The sequence below is a fragment of the Ammospiza nelsoni genome, chromosome 13 (genome assembly GCF_027579445.1).
Source record: "Ammospiza nelsoni isolate bAmmNel1 chromosome 13, bAmmNel1.pri, whole genome shotgun sequence".
Lineage (NCBI taxonomy): Eukaryota > Metazoa > Chordata > Aves > Passeriformes > Passerellidae > Ammospiza > Ammospiza nelsoni.
In genome coordinates, this window is record NC_080645.1 from 15311743 (window position 1) to 15334080 (window position 22338).

The 22338-nt window shown below is 55.8% G+C and overlaps 2 protein-coding genes and 2 non-coding genes across 4 annotated transcripts; 3 read left to right on the forward strand and 1 right to left on the reverse strand.

The window, feature by feature from the left end:
- Positions 1-1087: 1087 nt before the first annotated feature.
- On the forward strand, positions 1088-1159 carry TRNAH-GUG (transfer RNA histidin (anticodon GUG)). The gene has a single exon. It is a non-coding gene; the product is annotated as a tRNA-His (tRNA).
- A 1916-nt stretch (positions 1160-3075) lies between these two features.
- TRNAK-UUU (transfer RNA lysine (anticodon UUU)) lies at positions 3076-3148 on the reverse strand. The gene has a single exon. It is a non-coding gene; the product is annotated as a tRNA-Lys (tRNA).
- Positions 3149-4479: 1331 nt separating this feature from the next.
- LCAT (lecithin-cholesterol acyltransferase) lies at positions 4480-10377 on the forward strand. Its single transcript, XM_059481433.1, has 6 exons — positions 4480-4697; positions 6936-7092; positions 7569-7684; positions 8027-8122; positions 8210-8434; positions 9237-10377. The coding sequence occupies exons 1-6, from the start codon at positions 4547-4549 to the stop codon at positions 9857-9859; spliced, it is 1368 nt and encodes a 455-aa protein (XP_059337416.1). The 5' UTR covers positions 4480-4546; the 3' UTR covers positions 9860-10377.
- Positions 10378-11094: 717 nt separating this feature from the next.
- MATCAP1 (microtubule associated tyrosine carboxypeptidase 1) lies at positions 11095-22005 on the forward strand. Its single transcript, XM_059481493.1, has 6 exons — positions 11095-11511; positions 15363-15506; positions 19359-19491; positions 19565-19870; positions 20619-20716; positions 21224-22005. The coding sequence occupies exons 1-6, from the start codon at positions 11095-11097 to the stop codon at positions 21386-21388; spliced, it is 1263 nt and encodes a 420-aa protein (XP_059337476.1). The 3' UTR covers positions 21389-22005.
- Positions 22006-22338: the final 333 nt, after the last annotated feature.

Here is a 22338-nt window from a genome sequence, read left to right on the forward strand (position 1 = left end):
GCGGTCTTGAGCCCTCTCAGGGATGGGAACCTATTCTGTGTTCCTGTTAAATCCTATCTGCACCTCTCTCCTTGGCAGCTCTGCTCCCTGCTGTGAGCTGGTGTGTGGAGGCAGGATTGGCTCTTGGTGTTGTGTACATTTCCATGGGGCACACGTGGCACTGGAGGCTCCAGTGATGACCAGAGGTGCCCACAGGTCCTCTGGGACTCACCATGGGGCTGATGGTGTGGGGTGTGGGACCAGATGGGCACAAGGGGCCTCGGGGTCCGTGGGGACCCTGGGGATCCCCCACTGTGTGTCCTGTGGCGCATGGAGGGGTGGGGAGGAGCAGTGGGATGGTTCCCATGGGCTGTGGGCTGCCTTGGATGTGGAGCAGGGAGCTCTCACCCCCACAGAGTCCTTTCTTCACCACCAGCACTAAAGCCAAGCTGCACCAGGGCCAGGAGCAGCAAATGCAGCTCTGGACTGACCAAAGTACAATTCTCAAGGCACAAAATTGGGGAGCAAACACAGAGAAGTATCATGATCAGGCAGGAGGTGGCAGTGGGACCCTGGGGATGGTGGATGATGGGGATCAGGGACACTTTGGGTTACCCAGACCTCCCTGACAGTATCCTCCCCACAGCACCACTCAGCTCCCCATGGAGATCATTGTGCCATTTGCTGCATTTTTAACTGAGTTCCCTCAAATTTGTCGTATCATACAGGATGCTAAAATTAATTCATTAATTCCTCGCCTCTTGTGTCACTGAAATTATTATAACCCTAACTTGGCTGTATTATAGGATGGTGGCCCCACTGCCTGAGGCCTCTTGCAGCAGTGTCATGTCCTGGTGCCACCCCAGCACTGCCGGTGCTCTGCACAGCTCAGGGCCCCGTTCCACACTGCCAAATCCATCTGTAGCATCCTCAGTTAAACAGGATTTGCTGGCCCCGCTGTGCTGGGTGGTGGTGCCAGCGGAGGGGACAGTGCTCGGGGACAGTCCCCGCGGTGCTGGGTGGGGGTACCAGGGGAAGGGACAGTGCGCTGACAGTCCCCACGGCGCTCCCACAATGTCACGGAGCCGGCGGGTGGCAGGGTCCCTGTGCTGTGATCGTATAGTGGTCAGTACTCTGCGTTGTGGCCGCAGCAACCTCGGTTCGAATCCGAGTCACAGCAACTTTTGTCCCCAGCCGGGAGGGAGGGAGGCAGGCAGCTCCGAGGGATTTGAAAAGATGTCAAGCCCTCGGAGGGGATCACAAGTTTGGGTGGTCCGAGAGTGGCCAGACTCATTCCAACCATGATTTCCCGACCTGCAGTCACTATGCAGGGTGTCACCAGTGAGGCTGCAGTGACACTTCTGAGAAAGCACTCCAGCTTCTCCATTTTTCAGGCAAACTTGAGAATTTAGGGGAATTTGCCCAACGTTCCACTTCCTCAGAGTTTTGCAGAAAGAGGACCAGAAGGTGCTGCGGGGGCCCTGCAGAGTGAGAGGAGGTGGGAGGCAGAACTTGCTCAGCTCCTGGCCCCCCGGGCATGAAGGACCTGCCACAGCAGAGGGCAGATAACCAGATTAAAGTCCTGCTCTGGCACTCCCCGCTCCAGGGCAGCAGGACTTTGGTTGCAGGACCTCCAGGGACGCTTTCACAGCAGAGGCAAAACCCACCCAGAGCTGAGGGGTGACCCTGACACGCTGCAGGTCTGGGAACTCGAGGTCTCACGGGCACCAAGAAGCAGATGGAGATCTCTGGGAGCACCAGGAGATGCCTCAGCCTGGGGAAGCCTCTCCGAGTGTTGCCTTTACCCTTTGGAGCCTCGATGGAGTCACCCCGTTTGCTTGGGCCTGGTGCCCTCTCCTGACAGCCGCAGAACTCGCTCTGGCCGGCGGCTTTCAGAGGACGAGTGACAAAGGGGTGGCACAGGGAAGGTGCCACCCCAGCAGCGGGACTCGGCTTATCCTGGGGACATCTGAGAGCAGCAGGAGGCTGCAGCACTCTGGCAGAGGGGCTCAGGGGTCTGCAGCGCTGGTGCTTGGCAAAAGGAAAGGGTGGGATTTTTTTCTAGCACAAAATAGATTTATTTTCTTTTGTATCTTATCCAGAACAAGAAATGAAGGGGGGAAAAAAACCATTGCACATTTACTTTTAGGATTTACAGTTTATAGGGCATTTACTTACATGACTTCACATTCCTCCAATGTTCATTTATTGAATACACATATCTCTTCAGTTAGGGAAGGTTAAAAAACCATTTTTTTCTGTTCTAAAGATAGGACAGGAGGAAGAGAAGGCAAACATCTGGAGAAGCTGCCCATTAGCATCAGCAGTGCCTGCCCCACTTTTACCCAGCTGAGCAGCAGAAACACAAGGAAATACATAACTTCTCATTCTTCTTTTATTTTTTTTTCCACAGAAAGACAGTGTGAGGTGTAAGGCCACTAAACTTACCTGAAAAATAATTTACTATGCTTGAACAACTGATGTATGTTCAGGTTGAAAAACATTAAAAAATTTTACATAGGACAGGGGGTATTTTTAATACAAAATTGTTTGATTTTCCGTTAAAAGAGCTTCTATTTTGCAAAAATATCCTGAAGTGTCTGTACACCTCCAGGGCAGTCCAGGGCTTGGCTGAGGCAGTGTGGTGGCCCCACAGGTCACTGCAGCCTCTGCTCTCACTTGAACTGTATTCCCTTAAAGTGACGCAGGGCTCTGCTGAGAAACTTCCACTCATCACCCTCCAGTGAAAAGGTTCTCCTGACACTACCAGGGTTCAGCTGGAGCCTCCTGTGTTCCAGTGCATGCCCATGGCCTCTGGCACTGAGCACCACTGAACGGAGCCTGGCTTCCCTCCCAGGAGAGATGCTGCTGCCCCTTCAGTATCTTCACTGAGGTTGTCACGCAGAAAAAAACAGCTGCCAGCAGGAACCCGAACTTTAGGAACTCTGCCTGAAGTCACCTGCGGCACCCGAGCGCCCTTCACTAATGGAAACCACAATCCCCTGCGATGCTCCCTGCATCACTAGCCCCGGGTAGGACCGCTCCGAGCGGAAGAGGCGCCTTTCCTTCCCCAGGGCTCCTAAAGTATAAAGGCACCGCCTGAACAGGGGCTTGAACCCTGGACCCTCAGATTAAAAGTCTGATGCTCTCCCAACTGAGCTATCCAGGCTCACATTCGAGCTCGTGGGTGGCCTGTGACAGCTGGGGGGGACCCCGCTTTCCTCAGCACTGCAGGGACAATGTGGGGACCCACTCTGGTGTTCCCCACTCCCACACCGCCCAGCGAGGCTGCCAGCGCGGGCCAGACCAACACCCGGGCTCTGGGATCTCGCTGGGCGCTGAGCGGGCTCAGGGCTCGCCCTGGGGATGCTCAACAGGACAGGAGCGGATGCTGCGGGAGCGGCTCCGGAGCCTCCGCCGCTCCCGAGGGAGGCGGGAGGGCCCCGCCGGGGCAGAGCAGCAGCGGCGGCGGGGCCGAGCCGGGCTCCGGGCTCGGCTGCGGCTGCAGCGGCCGCGGCTCCAACCCGAGCCCCGGCGGCGCTTCCGCAGGAGCCGCGGTGAAGCGGGAGGGAGGGGGGGCTGCGGGTTCGGTCACCGGGACACAGAGCCCGGGGGGGCACCTGCAGGTGCCATCCCACACGTTCTACTGCCCTTCCTCCCCATTCTTCAGGAGGGGACCCCTTTGCTCCATAGGGAACCCACCCTGCTTGCCATCCCACCACCAGTGCCCATCAGCACGCTGTCTCACCTCACACTTCCTGGGAGCAAGAAGGCATCTTCCTTTCAGCAATCTTCCCTTCAGCAGGAGAATATGCTTTTGCCCCATCCCTTGAAGTGTTCAAGGCCACTTTGGATGGGACTTGGAACACCCTGGTCTAGTGGGAGGTGTCCCTGCTCATGGCAGGGGTTTGAAATGAGATGAACTTTAAGGTCCCTCCCAGCCAGATCCCGTACCCAGGGCAGCTGAAGCTGCAGGGGCTTCCCCCAGCTGGGACTGCCACAGAGGGAGCCTTCCAGTGGATACAGGGCCGGGGCAGTGCCCAGCATGGCACTGGGGAATATGGCACTGCCGTGTGGCACAAGGAGCTGCCCAGATTTGTCTTTTCCCATCCCAACCCCTCTATCTTCTCCCAGACACCTGGGGCCATCTGGCCACACCGGCAGCACCAGCATCATCATCCCCTGCCAGGGCAGGAGGAGAGCAGAGGGGCAGGGAGGGAGCAGCTGTGAGGCATTACCCCTAGAGAACCACACAGGGGCAAGACCGTGGCAGCCACGTCTCCAGAACGTGGCAAAGGGACGCGGAGGCCCCGGGAAGCCGCTGAACCCGCAGCACCCCTGGGCTGGGCTCCCGAGGCTCTCAGACCCCCCCGGCGCTGCTGGGCTGGTTCTGACAGGCCATGGCTCGTCCATGAGGTCAGTCCTTCGTCCCTCCCCGTCCCTCCTCCTCCTCACGGCCAGCCCCTCCTGGCTCTCCCCTCCCCTGCAGCCCGGGTGCCTCTTGGCTGGACCCGCGCTGCGATCGTAGACGGCGCTTTGGCCCGGAGCCGTGCGGAGGATCCCGGCCATGGGGAGCGGCGGCGCCGGGGCTCTGCTGCTGCTGCTGCTCTCGCTGTTCCTGCAGCCCACGGTGCAGTTCTGGCTCTTCAATGTCCTCTTCCCACCCACCACCACCCCAGAGGCTCCCCCGACCAACAGCACACCGCCCGTGGTTCTCGGTAAGGCGGTGCCGGCGCGAGGACCTCCGGGTCTGGTGGGAGCTCGGGCTGCCCTGCAGCCCCCAAGCAGACAGGGCTGGGTCCTGTGCCACTGCTGGCTCACTGGGGTTGGGCTGTGATGGGTCTTGGCTGTCTGGATTGGAGCCACCAAGCGAGGGTGTCACACAGCTCCTCAGTCCCCTCCCATTCACCGGGCTGGCCATGCCCAGGTGGAGCCTGTTGGAGCTGAGGGGATAGACCGGGCACCCCAGAAAGGAAATGGGTCTCTGAACAATGTCTCAGAACACCTGGCCCACAGAGTGTTCTAGGGCTTGTTTGTGTCTGGGGAACTCTGCTGGCAGAGGGACTGGGGCTGCAGCACAGCCTCTTGTGCCACTTCCCAAACAGGATCCACCACCTCTCCCTTCCCTGAAGCCCACCCCATCCTGTGTCTGCTCCCGCTCCCCGGAGATGGCAAAGTCATCCTCTGCTGCTGCAAAAGAGGATCCAGCTCACATCCCACCCAATGCCAGCTCTGACTGGGGGCAAGCCAGCAGGAACAGGGGCACAGGGAGATTAAAGGAGATGTGGGGGCATCATCTCAGGGAGGTGGAAGAAGCCACCACCAGCTGGTGCCTCAGTGCTGCATGGTTCTGCCTTCCTGTGCCATCACCAGGCACTTGAGCTCAGATTTTGCCATGAAAACTCTGCTGAGCAGAGTCGGGGTTTTCCTCCTTTTTCTTGAATCATGATGAGTTTCCCCTTAGAAAAAAAGAGAAGAGAAAAAGCAGAAGATCCCTCCCCACTGCAATGCCAAGGGCTGACCCTGTAAATTCTCTTCCCAGGGGCATCAGGGGACACAGGCCTCCATGTGCTGGGGTGGCCAGAAGACCCAGCTCACTGTCACCAGGTGCCTCTTCTCAGGGTTACCTGTGGCAGTTGGAGCATCTCCTTTTGTCCCCAGTGCCAGCCCCAGGCTGTGTCCCATGCCCAGCCAGACTCAGATGCCCCTTGTGCCACCCAGTGCCATCCCTGGGCCGTGTCCCACGCCCAGATGCCCCTTGTGCCACTTGGCTGCCTCTCCTTCCCCTCAGCATCCAGAGCCAACCCATCCCCCTGGGCCGGGAGTCCCAGAAACCCCCAGTGCCCTTGGGACCACTGATAACCCCTGCGGCCTCACACAACTCCCTTAATAATTACCTAATGTCCTCTGGGAGGGGAGGCAGAGCTCAGAGCTGTGTGCCAGGGGCAGGGGGCTCCTGGCTGCTGTCAGAGCAGCTCGTGGTCCTGCTCCTCTTGCTGGCCATCCCCTCTGCCCACTCCCTACCAGGGCTCCCCTACGCCTGTCTGGTCCCCACCCAGGTGCTTTGAAGACAGGATTAGACCCTCCCTGCACCCCTAGGGATGTGCCCCAGGCATGGAGGAGCTGTGAGGCAGGTTGAGGAAGGAAACTGCTGCGTCTCCTTCCCCTCTTGCATGGCTTGAGGCACTGAAGGTCCACACCAGCCCCTGCTGTGTACTACAGGCAAGTCCTTGGACCTGCTGGGGCCTTGGGATTTGTCACCCGGTGCTCCCATTCCAGCAGGTTCACTGTCCCCTGCAGTCATTCACCTCTTGTCCTCACCCTCACAGTCAGTGCTGGCACCAGGAGCTGGCTCTGGGCCCCTGCACACAGCAGGGAAAGCTCTCCATGGATTCTGATCCCAGCACAGCTCTCAGGGCAGCAGCAGGATGGGTGTCCTGCCTGTATGTGTCCAGTCTGTATGGAGAGTTTAAAGTTCAGGAAACTCTCCCTCTGCACCCCTGAACTGACCACTGCCCCCAGACAAGGTGTCAGGACTGCTTTAGGAATGGGCAGCACGAATTTCTTCCCCCAGGCTGCAGTGAGAAGAGGAAGGTGGGAACCCATCCAGGGAGGAGGGGGAGCAATCCAGGATGCTTTGTGCTGCTGGGAACTCGTGTGTCTGAGCCAAGGGTGACAGCTCTGGGGGTCACCCCAGGGAAATGCAGCTCCAGGGGTTGCCAAGGATGCATTTCAGCACTGTTTTCATGCTCACCCAGCAACTCAGCTCAAGCACCCTCTCTCCTGTGCAGAGCAGGTTGTTCTCCAGGGATGCTGCTCCAGCAGGTGCCCAGCCATCCCCAGGCAGCCCCAGGGGAGCACTGCCTGGGGTGGGGTAAGCACCAGCTTGGGCAGCCCCCAGCGTCAGTGGGATGGGGTTTGTCACTGGCTCTGCTCTCCCTCTGTGGTGCCTCCAGTGCCTGGGTGTCTTGGGAACCAGCTGGAAGCCAAGCTGGACAAGCCAGATGTGGTGAACTGGATGTGCTACCGTAAAACAGAGGATTATTTCACCATCTGGCTCAACCTCAACACCTTCCTGCCAGTGGGAGTTGACTGCTGGATCGATAACACCAGGTACAATCCAACTCTACCACGGGAGCTCCCTGGGGAAATGACCTACCAAGAATCTCCCTCCCCTCTCCTCCCCCTGGCCACGATTTGGCACACACACAAAAAAATGGGAGGACCACGGGATTGTTTGGGAACACAAGTGAGTGGCTGTAGGTGGCTACTGCTCTGTCTGTTCCTGTCCCAAGTCCCTGCCGTGTGCTCAAGCCCAGCCAGACCATCCTGAGCACCCACTGGAGATGCTGCCACATGCCCAGAGCTGCAGGGTCAGGGGGCTATGGCAGCTGGTTCCATCAGAGCCTCCTGTCCCAGGATGCCAGGAGAGCAGAAGGGACTCTGGCTGGGCTCCAGTGCACCTCACATCCACACAAGGCTTGGAAACAGCCAGGTCCAAGCCCTACCCAGTGCTCTCCACCCCAGCCCTGTGTTCTCCATGGGGACATGGCTCTTCTGTCACCCCCTGTCCTGTCCTGTCCCCACAGAGTGGTGTACAACCGAACCTCTCGGAAAATGTCCAATGCCCCAGGGGTGCACATCCGAGTTCCTGGCTTTGGCAAGACCTATTCTGTGGAATACCTGGATCAGAGCAAGCTGGCAGGTGAGAGGAGGAGAGGCCAGGGTGTCTGGGGGTCCCACGTGCTCCCTGCAAATGGGGAGGTGTCCCTGTATCTCCAGCAGGGACGGGTCCTGCAGAGAGCCCAGGGCCCTGGGACTGAGGGACGTTAGCCCGGGGGACACACACACTCCAGTGGGGTGCTGGCAGGGAGCACCCCATCCTTGACCCCAGGACCCAATGGGATGCACGGAGTCACATCTGGCTGGAGGCACTGAGCTACAGCGCTGACCAGGGAACATTCTGACCATGACCAGGGCCAGAATGGAAAAAGCTTGACCAGAGAAGACTACAGACCTAATTGCCACTTGTTGCCTCTGCCCACAGGCTACCTGCACACCATGGTGCAGAACCTGGTCAACAACGGCTACGTGAGGGACAAGACGGTTCGGGCAGCTCCCTACGACTGGAGGGTTGGACCCCGTAAGTCTGGGCGTTGTGGCCATGTCCCCCGTGCTCAGAGGGAAGCAGGATGACCCTCATGCCATCGTGCTCCCCTCTTGCCCACAGAGCAGCAGCCCGAGTACTTCCAGAACCTGAAGGCGCTGATCGAGGAGATGCACGACGAGTACCAGAGACCCGTGTTCCTCATCGCACACAGCATGGGCAACCTGCACGTCCTCTACTTCCTGCTGCAGCAGACACAAGCCTGGAAGGATCAGTACATTGGGGGCTTCATTTCCCTGGGTGCCCCATGGGGAGGCTCTGTCAAGCCCCTGCGTATCCTGGCATCCGGTGGGTGACTCCTCGTGTGCAGACACCTCCTTGTTTTCTTTCCCTCCTGCAGAAATGGAGGGGTGGTAGTGGGCAGGGAAAGGGCAGAATGATGAAAGAGATGGGGGACTCAGTTCCTGTTTAGCTTCTTTGCAGCCCAGAAAGCCACAGTCACTTGCCTAATGCTGACAGCCCAGGATATCTACAAGTCACAAGTCCAAAACTGCATGAGATTAAAAATCATGTGCTTGAAGGTTTTAACATCTGGCCCCTTGCATCACCCTTAAGTCACCTGTTAATGTTTTTCTCTGTTACCACAAGAGTCAGAGATATTTTTAAGGTCAACTGCGGTCATTCCATGGTCTTAGGACTCCAGACACACCAAAAAATATCAAGGCTTGAAGGAAACATGCAAGTTGGCCATTTACTACTGCTTGCTCCTGTCCCTGCAGGCAGGAGTGGTGGTGCCAGCGTTGGAGGGAATGTTCAGGGCTAGGTTGGTCTGTGCCATCACACATCCAGGTTTGTCTCCAGTCAGGCCCTCTGAGCAGCTAGAGATGTGGAGAGAAGAGTTTGAAAGGCTGTTCTTGATATCTGCAGGCAGGGGAGTAAGGTGAGGATGATGGTGATGGGCAGGGGAAGAGCTGAGCTGGAGAAGGGCAGGGGACAGTGGTGAGTCACTGTGGGGAGCTCTGATCCCAGCCCAGTTCTCCAAAGGCTCCAAAGTCTGTGTGGGGACATTGTGGTGCCATTTGTGATGGCTCCAAAGTCTGTGTGGGGACATTGTGGTGCCATTGGTGACGAGCCCTCGCGTGTCCCGCAGGTGACGAGCAGGGCATCCCGCTCATGTCCAACATCAAGCTCCGTGAGGAGCAGCGCATGACCACCACCAGCCCCTGGATGTTCCCCACCACCCTGGCCTGGCCCGAGAGCCACGTCTTCATCTCCACTCCCTCCTACAACTACACCTACCGCGACTACCAGCGCTTCTTCACCGACGTCAACCTGGAGGATGGCTGGTACATGTGGGAGGACATGAAGGACCTGCTGAAGGATTTGCCCCCTCCTGGGGTGGACACGTACTGCCTCTATGGCACGGGCTTCCCCACGGCAGAGACTTACATTTATGATGAGCGTTTCCCCTATGAGGACCCCGTGGATATAATTTATGGTGACGGGGATGACAGTGTCAGCACACGCAGCTTGGAGCTGTGCAAGCGGTGGCGGGAGCAGCAGGAGCAGAAGGTGTTCGTGCAGGAGCTGCGAGGTGCCCACCACTTCAACATGATCTTCAGCAACCTGACCCTCAGCTACATCAACGAAATCCTGCTGGGGAGCAAGGAGGAGCAGGGGGAGCCAGGGCAGGTGAGATCCAGCCCAGAGGCTGGGAAGTTGGGGAAGATGCTCCGTGAACACAAGGTGCAGAAGGAGCCTAAAAAGAACTGAAAGGAGGGAGGGCCAGCTTCCCTCCATGTTGGCCGGCGCCACAAACTGCCGTGCAGGGGAGCAAAGGACTTGGAGCTGAGTTTGGAGGAAAGTGAGCAAGACCAACAGCTCGGGTGGATGGGCTGGCACCCACTTCCACACTGATTGGTTCTTCTTTCGGGAATGGTGATTAATTTTACTTCAGAGGCTTGTCACTTCCCACCAGCGGGTGGATAATTAACCATGCTGCCAGCTCATTAACATCATACTTGTGAATTCCAGCGTACGCACGAGCCCTTGTCGCTAGCAAGCCATTTTTAGGCACTTTAGAGGCTGTGGACCTGTGGTGCTGTAGCTTCTGCTCACTTGGGACAGAGCAACTCATTTAAGAAGAGCAGGCTCTGACTTGCCAGGTGGTCACAGAGGTAGCATGGGGGTAGCACAGTAGGTGTGGCTTACAGAGCAGCGAGCTAGGCTCCTTGGGCAAGACCAGCTCGAAATCAGCAGATTTACAAAATAATAAACACACTTTGCTTCTATATGCTGAGCCTGCCTTGTCCTTCAGAGCCGGATGGTGAAGCCAGCCATAACCAGAACGTGAGGTGCTTGCTGCCTGCAGGCACTCCAGGAGACAGGGCTTTGGGAAAAACCACAAGGCTAATGGGGTTGGTGATGTGACCAGGGCTGGCAACATCACGTGGGTGACAATGTGGTTGGGGTTGGTGACATAACCAGGGTTGGTGGTTCTACTGGAGCATGATGCAACTGGTGCTGGGAGAGCTACTGGGATGGAAACATAACTGGCCTTGGAAATGCAACTGGGACTGGCGATGCAGCTGGGGTTGGTGACACAACCTGGGGTGGCGATGCAGCCAAGGCTGGAGATGCAAACAGGGTGGGGATGCAGACAGGGGTGGCAATACAGATGTGGTGACACAGCAGCCGAGGCAGCAATGCAGGCGGGACAAGCAGTGCAACCGGAACCGGCTGTGCCTCCGGGCCTGGCGATACTGCCGGGGCTGGGTCTGGGGTCGGGGCCGCTCCCGGGGCTGGCGGCGCTGCCGTGCCCGCCCCGATCCCGCGGCGCGGAGCGCAGCGCGAGGGGCGGGGCTCTCCCTCTGCGCTCCTCTCCCATTGGCTGCGGTGTGCCGGGCGCGGCGCCGATTGGCGGGCGGCGGCGCGTGCTGGGGGCGGAGCCGGCGCAGCCCCGGTGCCGGCCCGGTGCCGCCGCGCTGGAGGCCGCGGGCTCGGCGCCGATGGGCTCAGGGGCGATGGGCTCGGGGGCCGCGGGCTCGGGGGCCGCGGGCTCGGGGCCGGGCCATGGCGCTCCGCTCTGCCCGTCCCCGCCGCCCCCCGCGCCGCGCTGCCCGCGGGGAAGCCGCCGGCTCTCGGAAACCGGGGCCGGGCCGCGGCGGAGCGAGGGCGCGGCGGGGCGCGGGGGGCTGCGCGCCGCCGCCTCGCTGCCGCACATCGCGCGGGGCCGCGGCGAGGAGGGCGGCGGGCGGCGCAGCCCCTGCCTGCTCGTGGCGCTGCGGCCGCGCAACGTGGAGGCGGAGCGGGAGCGCTTCTTCCGCGCCAGCTTCGCCTACGACCCGCAGTTCGAGTACGCGGAGCCGGTGCCCGCCGCCGTCCTGGACAAGTACGGGGCCGCCTCCGACCGCTTCGTGGCTCAGGTGAGGCGGGGCCGGGGAAGGATGCTCGGCCTGGGAGGAGGAGGAGGAGAAAGGAGGGGCCGGTGTGGGATGGACTCCGGTGGGGCTGGCCGGGAGATGGTCCATGGTCATGGAATTCTGGAATGGTTTGGGTTGGAAGGGGTTTTACAGACCGTCTAATTACCCCACACACCCTGCTGCCATGGACTGTGACATCTTCCACCAGATCGGTTGCTGCGAGTCCCTTCCAACATGGCCAGGGATGGAGTGGCCACAGCTTCTCTGGGCAACCTGTGCCAGGGCCTTATCACCTGCACAGGGAAGAATTTATTACTAATGTCCAGCTTAAAACTATCCTTAAGTTGTAAGTCAACACCATTCCCCCTGGTCCACGTGAAACCTGGCCTTCTTTCCCTCCCAGCTGGTGCCCAGTCCCTCTCCCCTTGGCACCTTTTGTGTCCTGCCTTCATCACACACCCTGTGATTTCTCAAACCTCAGGTTTCAGTAGCCTCACCCACCTGCAGGAATGGTACCTGCTCCATGGTGACAGGGGTCCTGGGTGATGCCACCTTGGATGGGGCTTTGAGCAGCCTGGTCTGGTGGAAGGTGTCCCAGCCCATGGAGGAGGATTGGAACTAAATTATCCCAAATGTCGCTTTCCACCCAAACCAGTCTGTGTTTCTATGCTCAAACTGGCTCCTGCTTGTGCTGGGAGCTGTGCTCCATCAGGGACACCTTGCTGGTATGCATCTGCCCTTGTTGCTGTAGAAGTAACAGCAGAGGAGCTGGAGCACATGGGTGACAGCATGGGAAGTGCTCCTCAGCCTGAATTACCTGGTGGTTAAGTCTGGCTTGTTTTCTGGAAGGCCTAAAGGTTGTTCAGTGCAACAGCATCCTTAAGGCATGAGCAAACATGGTCAGTAATGATATTAATTGGTGAAGACTCCCCTTAAGGAGTCTGTATTATTTTGTTTCACTGTTTCCATGGCTTATACACTACTGAAACATTTCTGAGTTGCTTTCTCCCATGGAGATGGCACTGAGAAAACAGCTCCTGGTCATTCAACAGGAGAAAAGAGGCAGGAGTGCTTCCAGGGTGCTGTGCCCTCAAACAAGCCTTTTGTGGCTGCAGGAGTAGAGCTGCTCTGTCCCTTCAGCTTGAGCTTGGAGCTGGGAGCCTGGCTGTGTCCCAAAACCAGTTTGCACCTGGGAGTGAGCATGCTGCCTCCAGGAAGAGCATCCTTTCTGTGAGCAGCTAAAGACCTCCTGTTATCCCAAATTCAGGCTGGCACACCAGAGGTGTTTCTTTGCACCCCTCAGTCGGGAGTTACTAATTCAAGTAACAACATCTTCACTGATTTATTTATTGTTTTTTGAATGTTTACTTTTCCCTGCATCACTGCCCATGCCTCTGCCTGGATTATTACCCAGATGGTTCAGGCTCTTTCTGCACACAGCTTTCTGAGCAGTTTGTCATTCCCAGTGTGTGCCATATCTCTGCCCCACATGAACTGGTGCCAGTGAAGCTCTTGCAGGGGAGACACTCTGACGCCTGCAAAGACCTCTCAGCTTTTGGCATTTCCCTCCTGTATTTTATTCCCTGACTCTTGCACTAAAATGAGTTGCTCAGAGCTCCTTCTCCCTGTGCTTTTTCCTTTGGTGCAGTTGGCTTGCAGCAGAGTAAAAGATGAATAATTGAGATTATTTTTCTCTGGGCGGTGCTTTGAATGAATGGAATGAAGGTTTGTAACCACTGTGGATTCTGGAAGCTTTTGCAGGGGATACTAAGTGTTGAGTGTTTCTGCCAATGTTTCTCCAGGTTTTCTGGTGAGGCTGGGATGGGACAGCATTCATGGCACTGTTCCTCTGCTCTTGCCCTGCAGTAACCTCGTTCCAGTCTCTTTTATTTTGGGAAGCATCTTTCATTGGCAGCTAACTCTTAGCTATAAACTGCTTTTATTTTCAAAGACCTTTTCATTAATCATGGAGGTTAAATAAATAAGACATTTTGCTATGTCAGCATCCTTGGACATGAGCAGACAAACCAACATCAGCTCCCTGCTTCCAGCTGCTCTGCATGTGCTTGGGGGGTTATCTATTTTATTTTCTTAATAGAAAACTTAAATAAGCCAGGAGGATTCTTCCAGCCGTGTGGAGGCTCCTCACCCTGGAGATCACATCCCTGGTTTGCCACGTGAATTTGAGTGGCACCAGCACAGAGCTGGAGGATTTGTTGTCCCACTGCATATGTTGGGTGAATGATCTGGGGATGCTCAGGACATTGGAATCTCAGGAATTTTGCTCACCAGGATGTGCTCTGAAGGTCAGGAAGGAGCTCTCTGGTTGTCTTGCTCCTGGGCACCAGCTGTGCTGGGTTTCTCTTGGCTCAGTGATTTGGGTCCTCTGGGAGGAGAGAGAGCAGAGGTGGGAGGATGAAGGGTTGTTTTTCTGCAGTGGTCAGCTGAAGGTATCTTGCAGTGCTGTAAAAATGAGTCTGATTGTTCAGAAAACAAAGAAAAAAAACCAAAAAACCCCACCCCAGCACACCAGAAAACAAAACTGACAGCAGAAAAACTCTGCACAGCTTCTCCTGGAAACACTCAGTAAATGACTTGAGAATAAAAACCAGCTGTGGAAACTGCCCAGGGAAGGAAAATCAGGACTTTCTGCAGGGTTAGAGGAGGTTGCTCACCAGATGCAGACCTAAAGCCCCTCTTAGGATCATAGAATTGTTTAGGTGGGATAAGACCCTTAAGATCAAGTCCAGCTGTTACTTAAGCACTGCCAATCCCAGCACTAAACCACGTCCCCAAGTGCCACATCCACATCTTTTGAATGCGTCCAGGGATGGTGACTCCACCTCTGCCCTGTTTCAATGCTTGACAACCCTTTCCATGAAGAAATTTTTCTAATATCCAACCTAAACCTCCCCTGGCAGTACTTGAGCCATTCCCTCTTTTCTTATGGGGTGTTGGATGATTTGAGCACCAGTACTGATGGTGAGCACCCATCTCCTGATCCTGGGTAACCTTAGGGACTAGGGAGGGACAACAAGTGGTCCAGGGCTGGGAAGCTTGGCAGCAGCCCAGCCAGATTTGCAGAGGCAATAAAACTGCTGGAAAAACTCCAGAACTGGTTGAAAGTCATCTACTTTGGAATATGTACTAATATAATATGAATATAATATCTAATATTAATATATTAATATATATTCCAATGGCTGGAGAAGGTAATTGCTTGAAAATGTCTGCAACGGAAGCACACTTTTTGGGGAGGAAATGTGCTAATAAATGTTCATATTTTATAGATGCTCCATAAATGTTAATGTGAATAATGGAGCACGTGATGCTTTTATTAGAAGGCTGCTGGGTGTACAGCAGGCTGGTGTGCTGAGATGCTGTTTGAAGCAGCATCACTGCAGAGGGTAATGCACAGCCTCACTGCTGAGCTTGGAATTCAGCCCTGGAGTAAGAAACTGAGAGTAAAAAGCAAGCTCAGAAGCTGAAGGTCTTTGTGCAAGTGCTGGAGTTTGCAGGGAGAACTGAAAGCAGAAAAGATTGAAAATAATAATGGATTTAAACACACTGCGACAATGCAGTTTCTCTTCTGCTCTGTCTCATTTCTGCAAGGGGGACAAAAAGCAGAAGGAATCTGCTGTGGGTGGTGCTGATTGTGTGAAGTGTCTGTCTGTCCTGGTGATCACTCCAGCCAGCTCAGTCTCCTTGGTTTTTTAGGTTGTGTAAAGCCACATGGGATTTTAGAGGGCTTAATCAGGGTTGCCTTCACTGGGTTTGTTCCGTGTGGGATCTTCGGCTGTGTTTGTGAGCAGGGAGGTGTTTGTGCTTATGTTTGTGCTTTCTGTGTGGCACAGGCCATCAGGATCATCCGTGCTGTGCTGGAGAAGTACGGGACCTACGAGAGCTTCGAGGTGGCCACGGGCGGGCGGCTGCTGAGCAAGTGCCAGATCTGGTCCGTGATCCGAAAGTACATGCAGAAGGAGGGCTGTGTGGGAGAGGTAATCACATCCCTGCTTTATCACTTGTAAAACACAGCTAAATATTTATTTTCTGATAAAAAGGACTCTGATTAAGAAATGTTTTGGTTACAAAGAGGAAGCTTTTCTGCTCTGAGCAGTGGTGTCCCTTCACCTCCTGCTTCACCATACCCCGGCTTTAGGACTTGGGTGCTGGTTCCCCACAAACTTCCTGTGATGTTTTCCATGTGTATCTCCCTTCTGTGCTTGAGAGGGAGGGAGCAGCTGCTGCTTGTCTGCATGGCCATGCCAGGAGCCTTTTGCTGCATGCATGAGGCATCAATTACTGTTGGGAATTCATTTCTTGCTGTTGGCAGTGGGAGGGCAGACTTCTCTGACAGCTGCCTTAACCCACACATCCAAAAGCAGAGCCAGGGGAAGGGATTTCCTGCTGTCCTGCAGGACATGCAGGTTATGGTGCTTTGAAACCCCAGGCTTGGGTTTTAAGGCTGGGAAATACGTGGTTAAGGTACAACAGTAGCCACATGGGATGGAGCCAGGGGAGAAGTTCAACATCTCCTAACCTGGTTTCTCTGCACTTCCTGCAGCATCCAGCATGGAGCATGCCACAGCTGCTATTAAAGAGCTTTTTTTATCCCCTCTGCCAGCAAGGTGTGGACAAAACACTTTCACCATCCTGGGTTCAAAGTCTGAGAAGGATTTCTGGGCCTGGCTTTGTGTGGGTTGGCTTGCAGGGCTCCCTGGGGCTGCTGGCTGCAGGGCAGGGACTGTGCAGTGCTGGCTGGTGTGGGGGCTTCTTACCACTGCTTCTTGGCCAGACTCTATTTCCTACCTCTGATTTTTCACCTCTGTCTCCCAAGAGGGTTATTGGTGAGCATTCCTCCAAAGTATCACCTCACCCAGTGGTGCCCAGTGCGTTCCATGCAGGCAAAGCTCCCCTGAGGTCTTCCTGCCCAAGGACATTTCATTTCCTTCTCAAACACCCTTGGTTTGCCCTGATGCCTCCTGAGGGTGTTCCTGGGGTGTGGATTTGGCACCTTGGTCCTCCTAAGCCTTTGCCTGGGACAGAACAGATTTCTGCAGATGTTTCCCTACTATTCATCTGCCTTTGAGTGCCCAGAGCCAGTCCCAATACCCAGCCAAGCAGCTGCCAGTCTTACAGACCTGCACTTACACCTTGCTAGTTGGGCTCTATCTCTTGGGTTTATTAATTAATTAAATTCATCTACTCTGTTCTCCATTAATTGATCCCTGGCTGGGCAAAAACCTATTGATTTTCTTACGTATTGGTGTGCAACTGGCTTCCTTCCAGCCCTGTGTAATTGTCCCTGGGCTCAGAGCTCTTAGGACTGGACTCAATGAACCCTGTGGGTCCCTTCCAGCTCAGGACATTCTGTGATTCAAGGCAGCGCAGAGTTCAGTCACTGTTTGCACGTTGGTGTGGCTGTTTTATCTGGGGCCTTTGATAAGTGCTTTGGAAACAATGAAAGCATTGGTTTGTTCCTTTCTGTCCAATGGAAATTTTGCTGGATGTGTCTGGGGTAGAAGAGAGAAGGGTTTCACCTGCTCTCAATACAGCCACGTTGGCAGAACTTGCACCCTGTACAACACCAAAACTTGTGCATCACTGATAATCTCACACCCTGTCAGGGAACTGGGTGGTTCCAGGCTGTGTCTCCCTCCCTGCACCTGTATCTCTGATTCCTGACTTTCACCATCTGTGTCTGTTCTGCCGTGCCCCTTGCTTCCCTGGTCCGTACTAATCGTGGTGGCTTGCTTGAAAGAGAAGAACCCTCTGTGGGGGTGCCTTAGCCCAGAGCACAGCAGCTGGTGTGTCCCTGCCCAGGGCAGCCCTGGCAGGCAGCATGGCCAGGCTGGGGCAGCCCCTGCAGCCCCTTTGTCCCCAGCACCGATCGGCAAAGGCAGGATCCCGCTCCCAGCGCCGCTCCTGGGTAAGTGCTCATGCTGGAATTAAACCTGTGCCCTCAAAAGCTGCTTTGTTGGGGTCCAAGCTGCACATCCTGAAGCTCTTCTGCTTTTCTTCTGACTTAGGACAGGCATGGTGCTGCCAGAGGTTTCCATATGGATTTCAGTGGGCTCACAGCTTGCAGCAGAGAAACACCTGGCCCCACTGGTAAGTGCTGCATGGCAATCCTTGGGGTTGTGGAGTGTTGTCAGCCTAAACAGTGCTAGCTGCTGTCTCTTGGGATCCCATCAGTGGCCTCCCTCTACCTCTGAGCTGCTTGCTCAGTGTCAGAGGTCCTGAGCAGTGCCAGGACAGACAGGAACCCAGGAACCCATACCCCTGTGCCATGGGGACCACCAGAAGCCTCCCCTTGGCTTCTTGGCATGAGCTCTTTCTCCATCAGCGCATTCACAAAAGCTGAGCAAACCATGGACCACAAGGATGCACTGGGGCTGCTGCTCAGAATGAGAGAGCTCACAGACCTGGGGAGCTGGTCCTGCTGCTCTTTGGCTGGAGTTGCAGCCCTGGTTGTGTCTGCCAAACTGGAGGGTCCCAAAACAAGGCAAGTGGTGCTGCTCAGCAGGATGAGGTTTTGTAGCAGGAGAAGGACTGCAGCATAAGAAGCTGTGGTTTCTGGCACTGCCCAGAGTCCCTTTCCATTGCTCCTGGATGGCTGGTTCTGCATGAGGAGTCAGAGGTGAACTGACAAGGCTCAGCACTGCAGGGATTCCTTTCCACACTGATATATTTTAACCCAGGTAAGCAGTTGCACTGTAAGTATTTGATGCTGTTTGTTTGCCCAGTGCTGGACTCTGTTAGGCTGCACTTTTGGCTTTCATAATCATAATAAATCTGACTTAAAGCAAACCAATTCAGTCTCCTCTCATTTTTTTAACAAGAGAAGGATTGTCACGTAGTAAACAGGCACTTCTTTTCATCCTGAAAAGTGTCAGTTGTGAAATAACAGGTGCTTTATAGAGTTAATAGGTATGTAGGGGATTTTGATTGCTATCCTGAGGTTTGCCACTGCAAACCTCAGATGAAAGAGCTCCAAGGGACCATCCTCTGGTGATGCTGCAGCTTTGAGTTGCTGCAGATCTGAAGTCAGGTGGTCAGAAAGTGCTGCTGGATGGCAAGTTACCTTCTGGTGAGCAGCTCTCTTGGCTCCAGACCTGTGATAGCCATGTTTCTCAAAATACCATTTTTTTCTGTATAAAGATACTGAATAGCCCTACATATGCAATGCCCATCCCTGCTGTGATTTGTGGCCAGCACACATGGTTCCTCCTGTGAGGGTGGACTGGCATGGAGCCATCCTCACTGTGGAGAAGTTCATGGAAATGGAGCCAAAACCTTGGATCCCTCAGGAGATGTTTCTTGGGGAGTGCAGAGCCATTACAAAGCTGGTGCTGTTGGGTGTTCAGAGTGGGGTTGTTTTGATGGCCAAAGTTACTGCCCCATCTCATTGCCAGTGGGAATGCAGAAGGGGGAGCAGGCAGCTCTCCAGAGGATGAGGTCTCCATCCTGTGCGGCCCCAGAAGGCTGGGGAGCCCATGGGAACAAGCTGGGGAGGTGATGCTGGAGCCAGAGGGGCACTGCAGGAGCCTGCCCAGGAGCTGCCTGCTCCCCCCACAGTGCCTGCTCAGCTTTGTTGGCTGTAAAGAAATTAAAGGAGCTACTTCATCCCTGCATGAGATCATCTCTCCCCTCTCATTATCCCCCCACCCCCAGTGGCTCTTGCTGTCTGTCATTCCTTTGGGGACCTGCAGCACAGCCCAGTGATGGTGCAGCAGTGCCAAACAGCACCATCCGTGGTGTCAGTGGACTTTTGTGACCATCTGCCACATCTCAGCCTCTGCTGAGAGCCAAGCCCCGCTCATGGCCGTGTCCTCCTCCTCCTCCCGCAGGTGGTGGTGCAGCTGACCGATGACCTCCTGTCGCAGGCGGTGATGATGGTGGAGGACAGCCGGCCCACGCTGGCCATCAACCTGGCCGGAGCCCGGCAGCACTGGCTGGAGGGGATGCTGCGCCACGAGATCGGTCAGCTGGGCTGCTGTGGGTGGGGGCAGAGCTGGGGACGCTCGGGGCATTCACTGCTGTCCCCTCTCCCCAGGCACCCACTACATCCGGGGGGTCAACAACACGCGGCAGCCGTGGCACAGCTCCGAGGGCCGCAAGCAGTACAGCCTGAAGCCCGCCAACCCCACCGAGGAGGGCCTGGCCAGCCTGCACAGTGTCCTGTTCCGCAAGCAGCCCTTCCTGTGGCGGGCTGCCCTGCTCTACTACACCATCGAGAGGGCCAGCCACCTCTCCTTCTCTGCCCTCTTCCAGGACCTGGAGCAGTACGTGCAGGATGCTGGGGTCCGGTGGGAGTACTGCGTGCGGGCAAAGCGGGGCCAGACGGACACCTCACAGCCAGGTACCACTGCGGGGGTCAGCTGAGCTTTGGGAAGAATTCTATTGACTTATCATATATATTTCTTTAAGAAAAAACAGAGTGTGGTATGTTCTGCTGCTGTGTAGGTTGAGCATCACCAGTCCTGCAGAGTGTAAGCTGGCACAGGCAGCCAGAACAGGCACAAACTCATGGCTAGAACACAGAAAATAAATTTATTTGCATTACCTCGCTGACTGGGGGATCCCCAGAGCAACACCCAACACCTGGGCAGAGGAACACAAGATCAAAGGGTCACCAGCCTGCTGTTCACAAGCTTATCAAGAGTTACACCCAGGTGCAAGGTCACTTGAGCAATTTACAATCCTCCAGATTAGAGTTTTGCTTTTAACCCTTTCCTCCCAACACAGCCACAGCACCCAGTCCCTGTATCCCTCCCCATCCCAAGCACCACTCTCCCTATCCAATAGGAGTGACTTGCACAAGCTCTTGGGGAAGCAGCAGGCAAAGGAGGGGAAACATTTGGATACATTTGGATGCTTGCAGTGGTTTATCCTTTGAAAAAATTACTTGATTACTTGGGAGGTATCCCAGTGGGGTCTGTGGCTCTGGCTGCCTCCCCAGTGCGCACCCCTTGGGACCTGGCAGTCCTGAGCGCTGGCACACTCGTGGGCAGTGCCCTCATTCTGGTTATTGTGCTCAGCAAACCTTCAGGCAAGGGGAGGGTGGTGGAAGCCAGGAGCCCTCTCCCAGGCCTTTTCTGCTGCTCCAGGCTGTTTCAGTAAGGACCAGGTGTACCTGGACGGGATTCTCCGCATCCTGCGCCATCGGCAAACCATCGACTTCCCACTGCTGGCTGCCCTTGGAAAGGTAAGAGCCAGGCTGAGACTGGGGCAGGGGGTGGCTGATCCCACAATCCACAATCCATCCCACCCCAAAGCTCACACAGGCTCCCTCAATCTCCTGGCTTCCCAAAAAACAGCCCTTGCCTGGCAGCCCTTCAGCTCTTTGTCATTCCCTGCGCTCATGGATCTCTGTGTACCAGGGAAAGGCGGTGCTGGGTAGGATGCAAGGAAGGACAGGACAATCCATAATCCTCTGTGGGAGACTTTCGGGAAGAGGCTTAACCCAGCAGGTTAAGCCTTTCTGGCCCTTGGCCACAGCAGTCCTGCTGTCACCTGTCCTTGCAGTGACCGAAAATTACCAAACCCACAAATCCTTGCAAATCCCACACCCCCAGCAGCTCTCCTGCTGCCTCCCCATGAGCAGCAGGGGTGTTCTGACTCACCCAGTGGGGCTGCAAGGGCACCAGATGCCCCCCATGGCACCTGCCAGGGTTTGGGGTGAGGGGACTGACCCCCATGTCCTTCCTGCCAGGTGTCCTACGAAGATGTGAATCGGCTGAAGGAATTCGGGGTGCTGGAGAAGGCTCGCATCCCCCACTTCATGCAGGACCTGGAGCGCTACATGAAGCAGCTGGATCACATTGTCACCACCAACGGCCTGAATGAGGAAGAGCTGGAGCAGCTGTTGCCTGACTGAGGGGCACCCCCTGAGGCAGCACCCCAGGGGTGTAACTGGTGCTGTTTACTGGGCTTTACTGGGGCTGGAGCGGAGGGCAGAGCCCGAGGCGGGCGCTGTGCATGTAGCGCTGTGTAGGGTAGCGCGGCCAAGGGCCCGTGTGGTTGTGTTGATGTGTCCCCTGCATCCTCCCTGTGTATTTTGGGGATGCCTGTGCTGCTCCACGTGGCTTTGGGGAGTCAGACAAGAGGGTTCAGGGAGAGTGAGGGCAGAGTTGGGGCGATGTGCTGGTCCCCGAGTGCAGAAGGCTGTGCTGGGGGATTGCTGGAGGGTGCCAGGAGGGCTCCCAGCACTGTGGGGGCACCTACCTGGGGCCAGAGACAGGGCTGGGGGCTCTGGGCTGTGCAGGGAAGAAGGGCTGCACTGCACCCACAGATCGCCCCATGGATGCCTTTTCCACTCCCTACCCCTCCCTCATGTCCTCCACCAGCAGCAGGAAGGACCTGAATCCCCCATTACCAATCTCTGCCCAGCTCTGCACCCCAACTACAGCCACCCTGCCTGGCTTTGAGGACTCAGGGTAGGGACTGGGCTCAATGTTAGGAAAAAAGCGTGTAATAAAGGTGATGTAATGGAAAGGACGTGTGGGCAAAAGGTTGTGGATAGCATCAAAACCCAGGCTGGCACCACTGTGAACACCCACCGTGCCTCTTGCTGGCACAGGCAAAGCTGCATGGTCTGAGCTGGTGTGTCAGGGGATGGAAGGGGTCATGGACTGTGACAAACAACATACTGGACAGGGACATCAGTACATCAAAACAGGCAAAAGTAAAAACTGCCCTGTTCCTGGTCTTAAACACATGAGCTCTGGAGCAGTCATGGCACCCCTGGGAGTACCCTCTTAAGAGAAAACAAAACAAAACCCAAACCAAACAAACCCCACAGCTTCTTGTCTTACATCCCACTGAGTT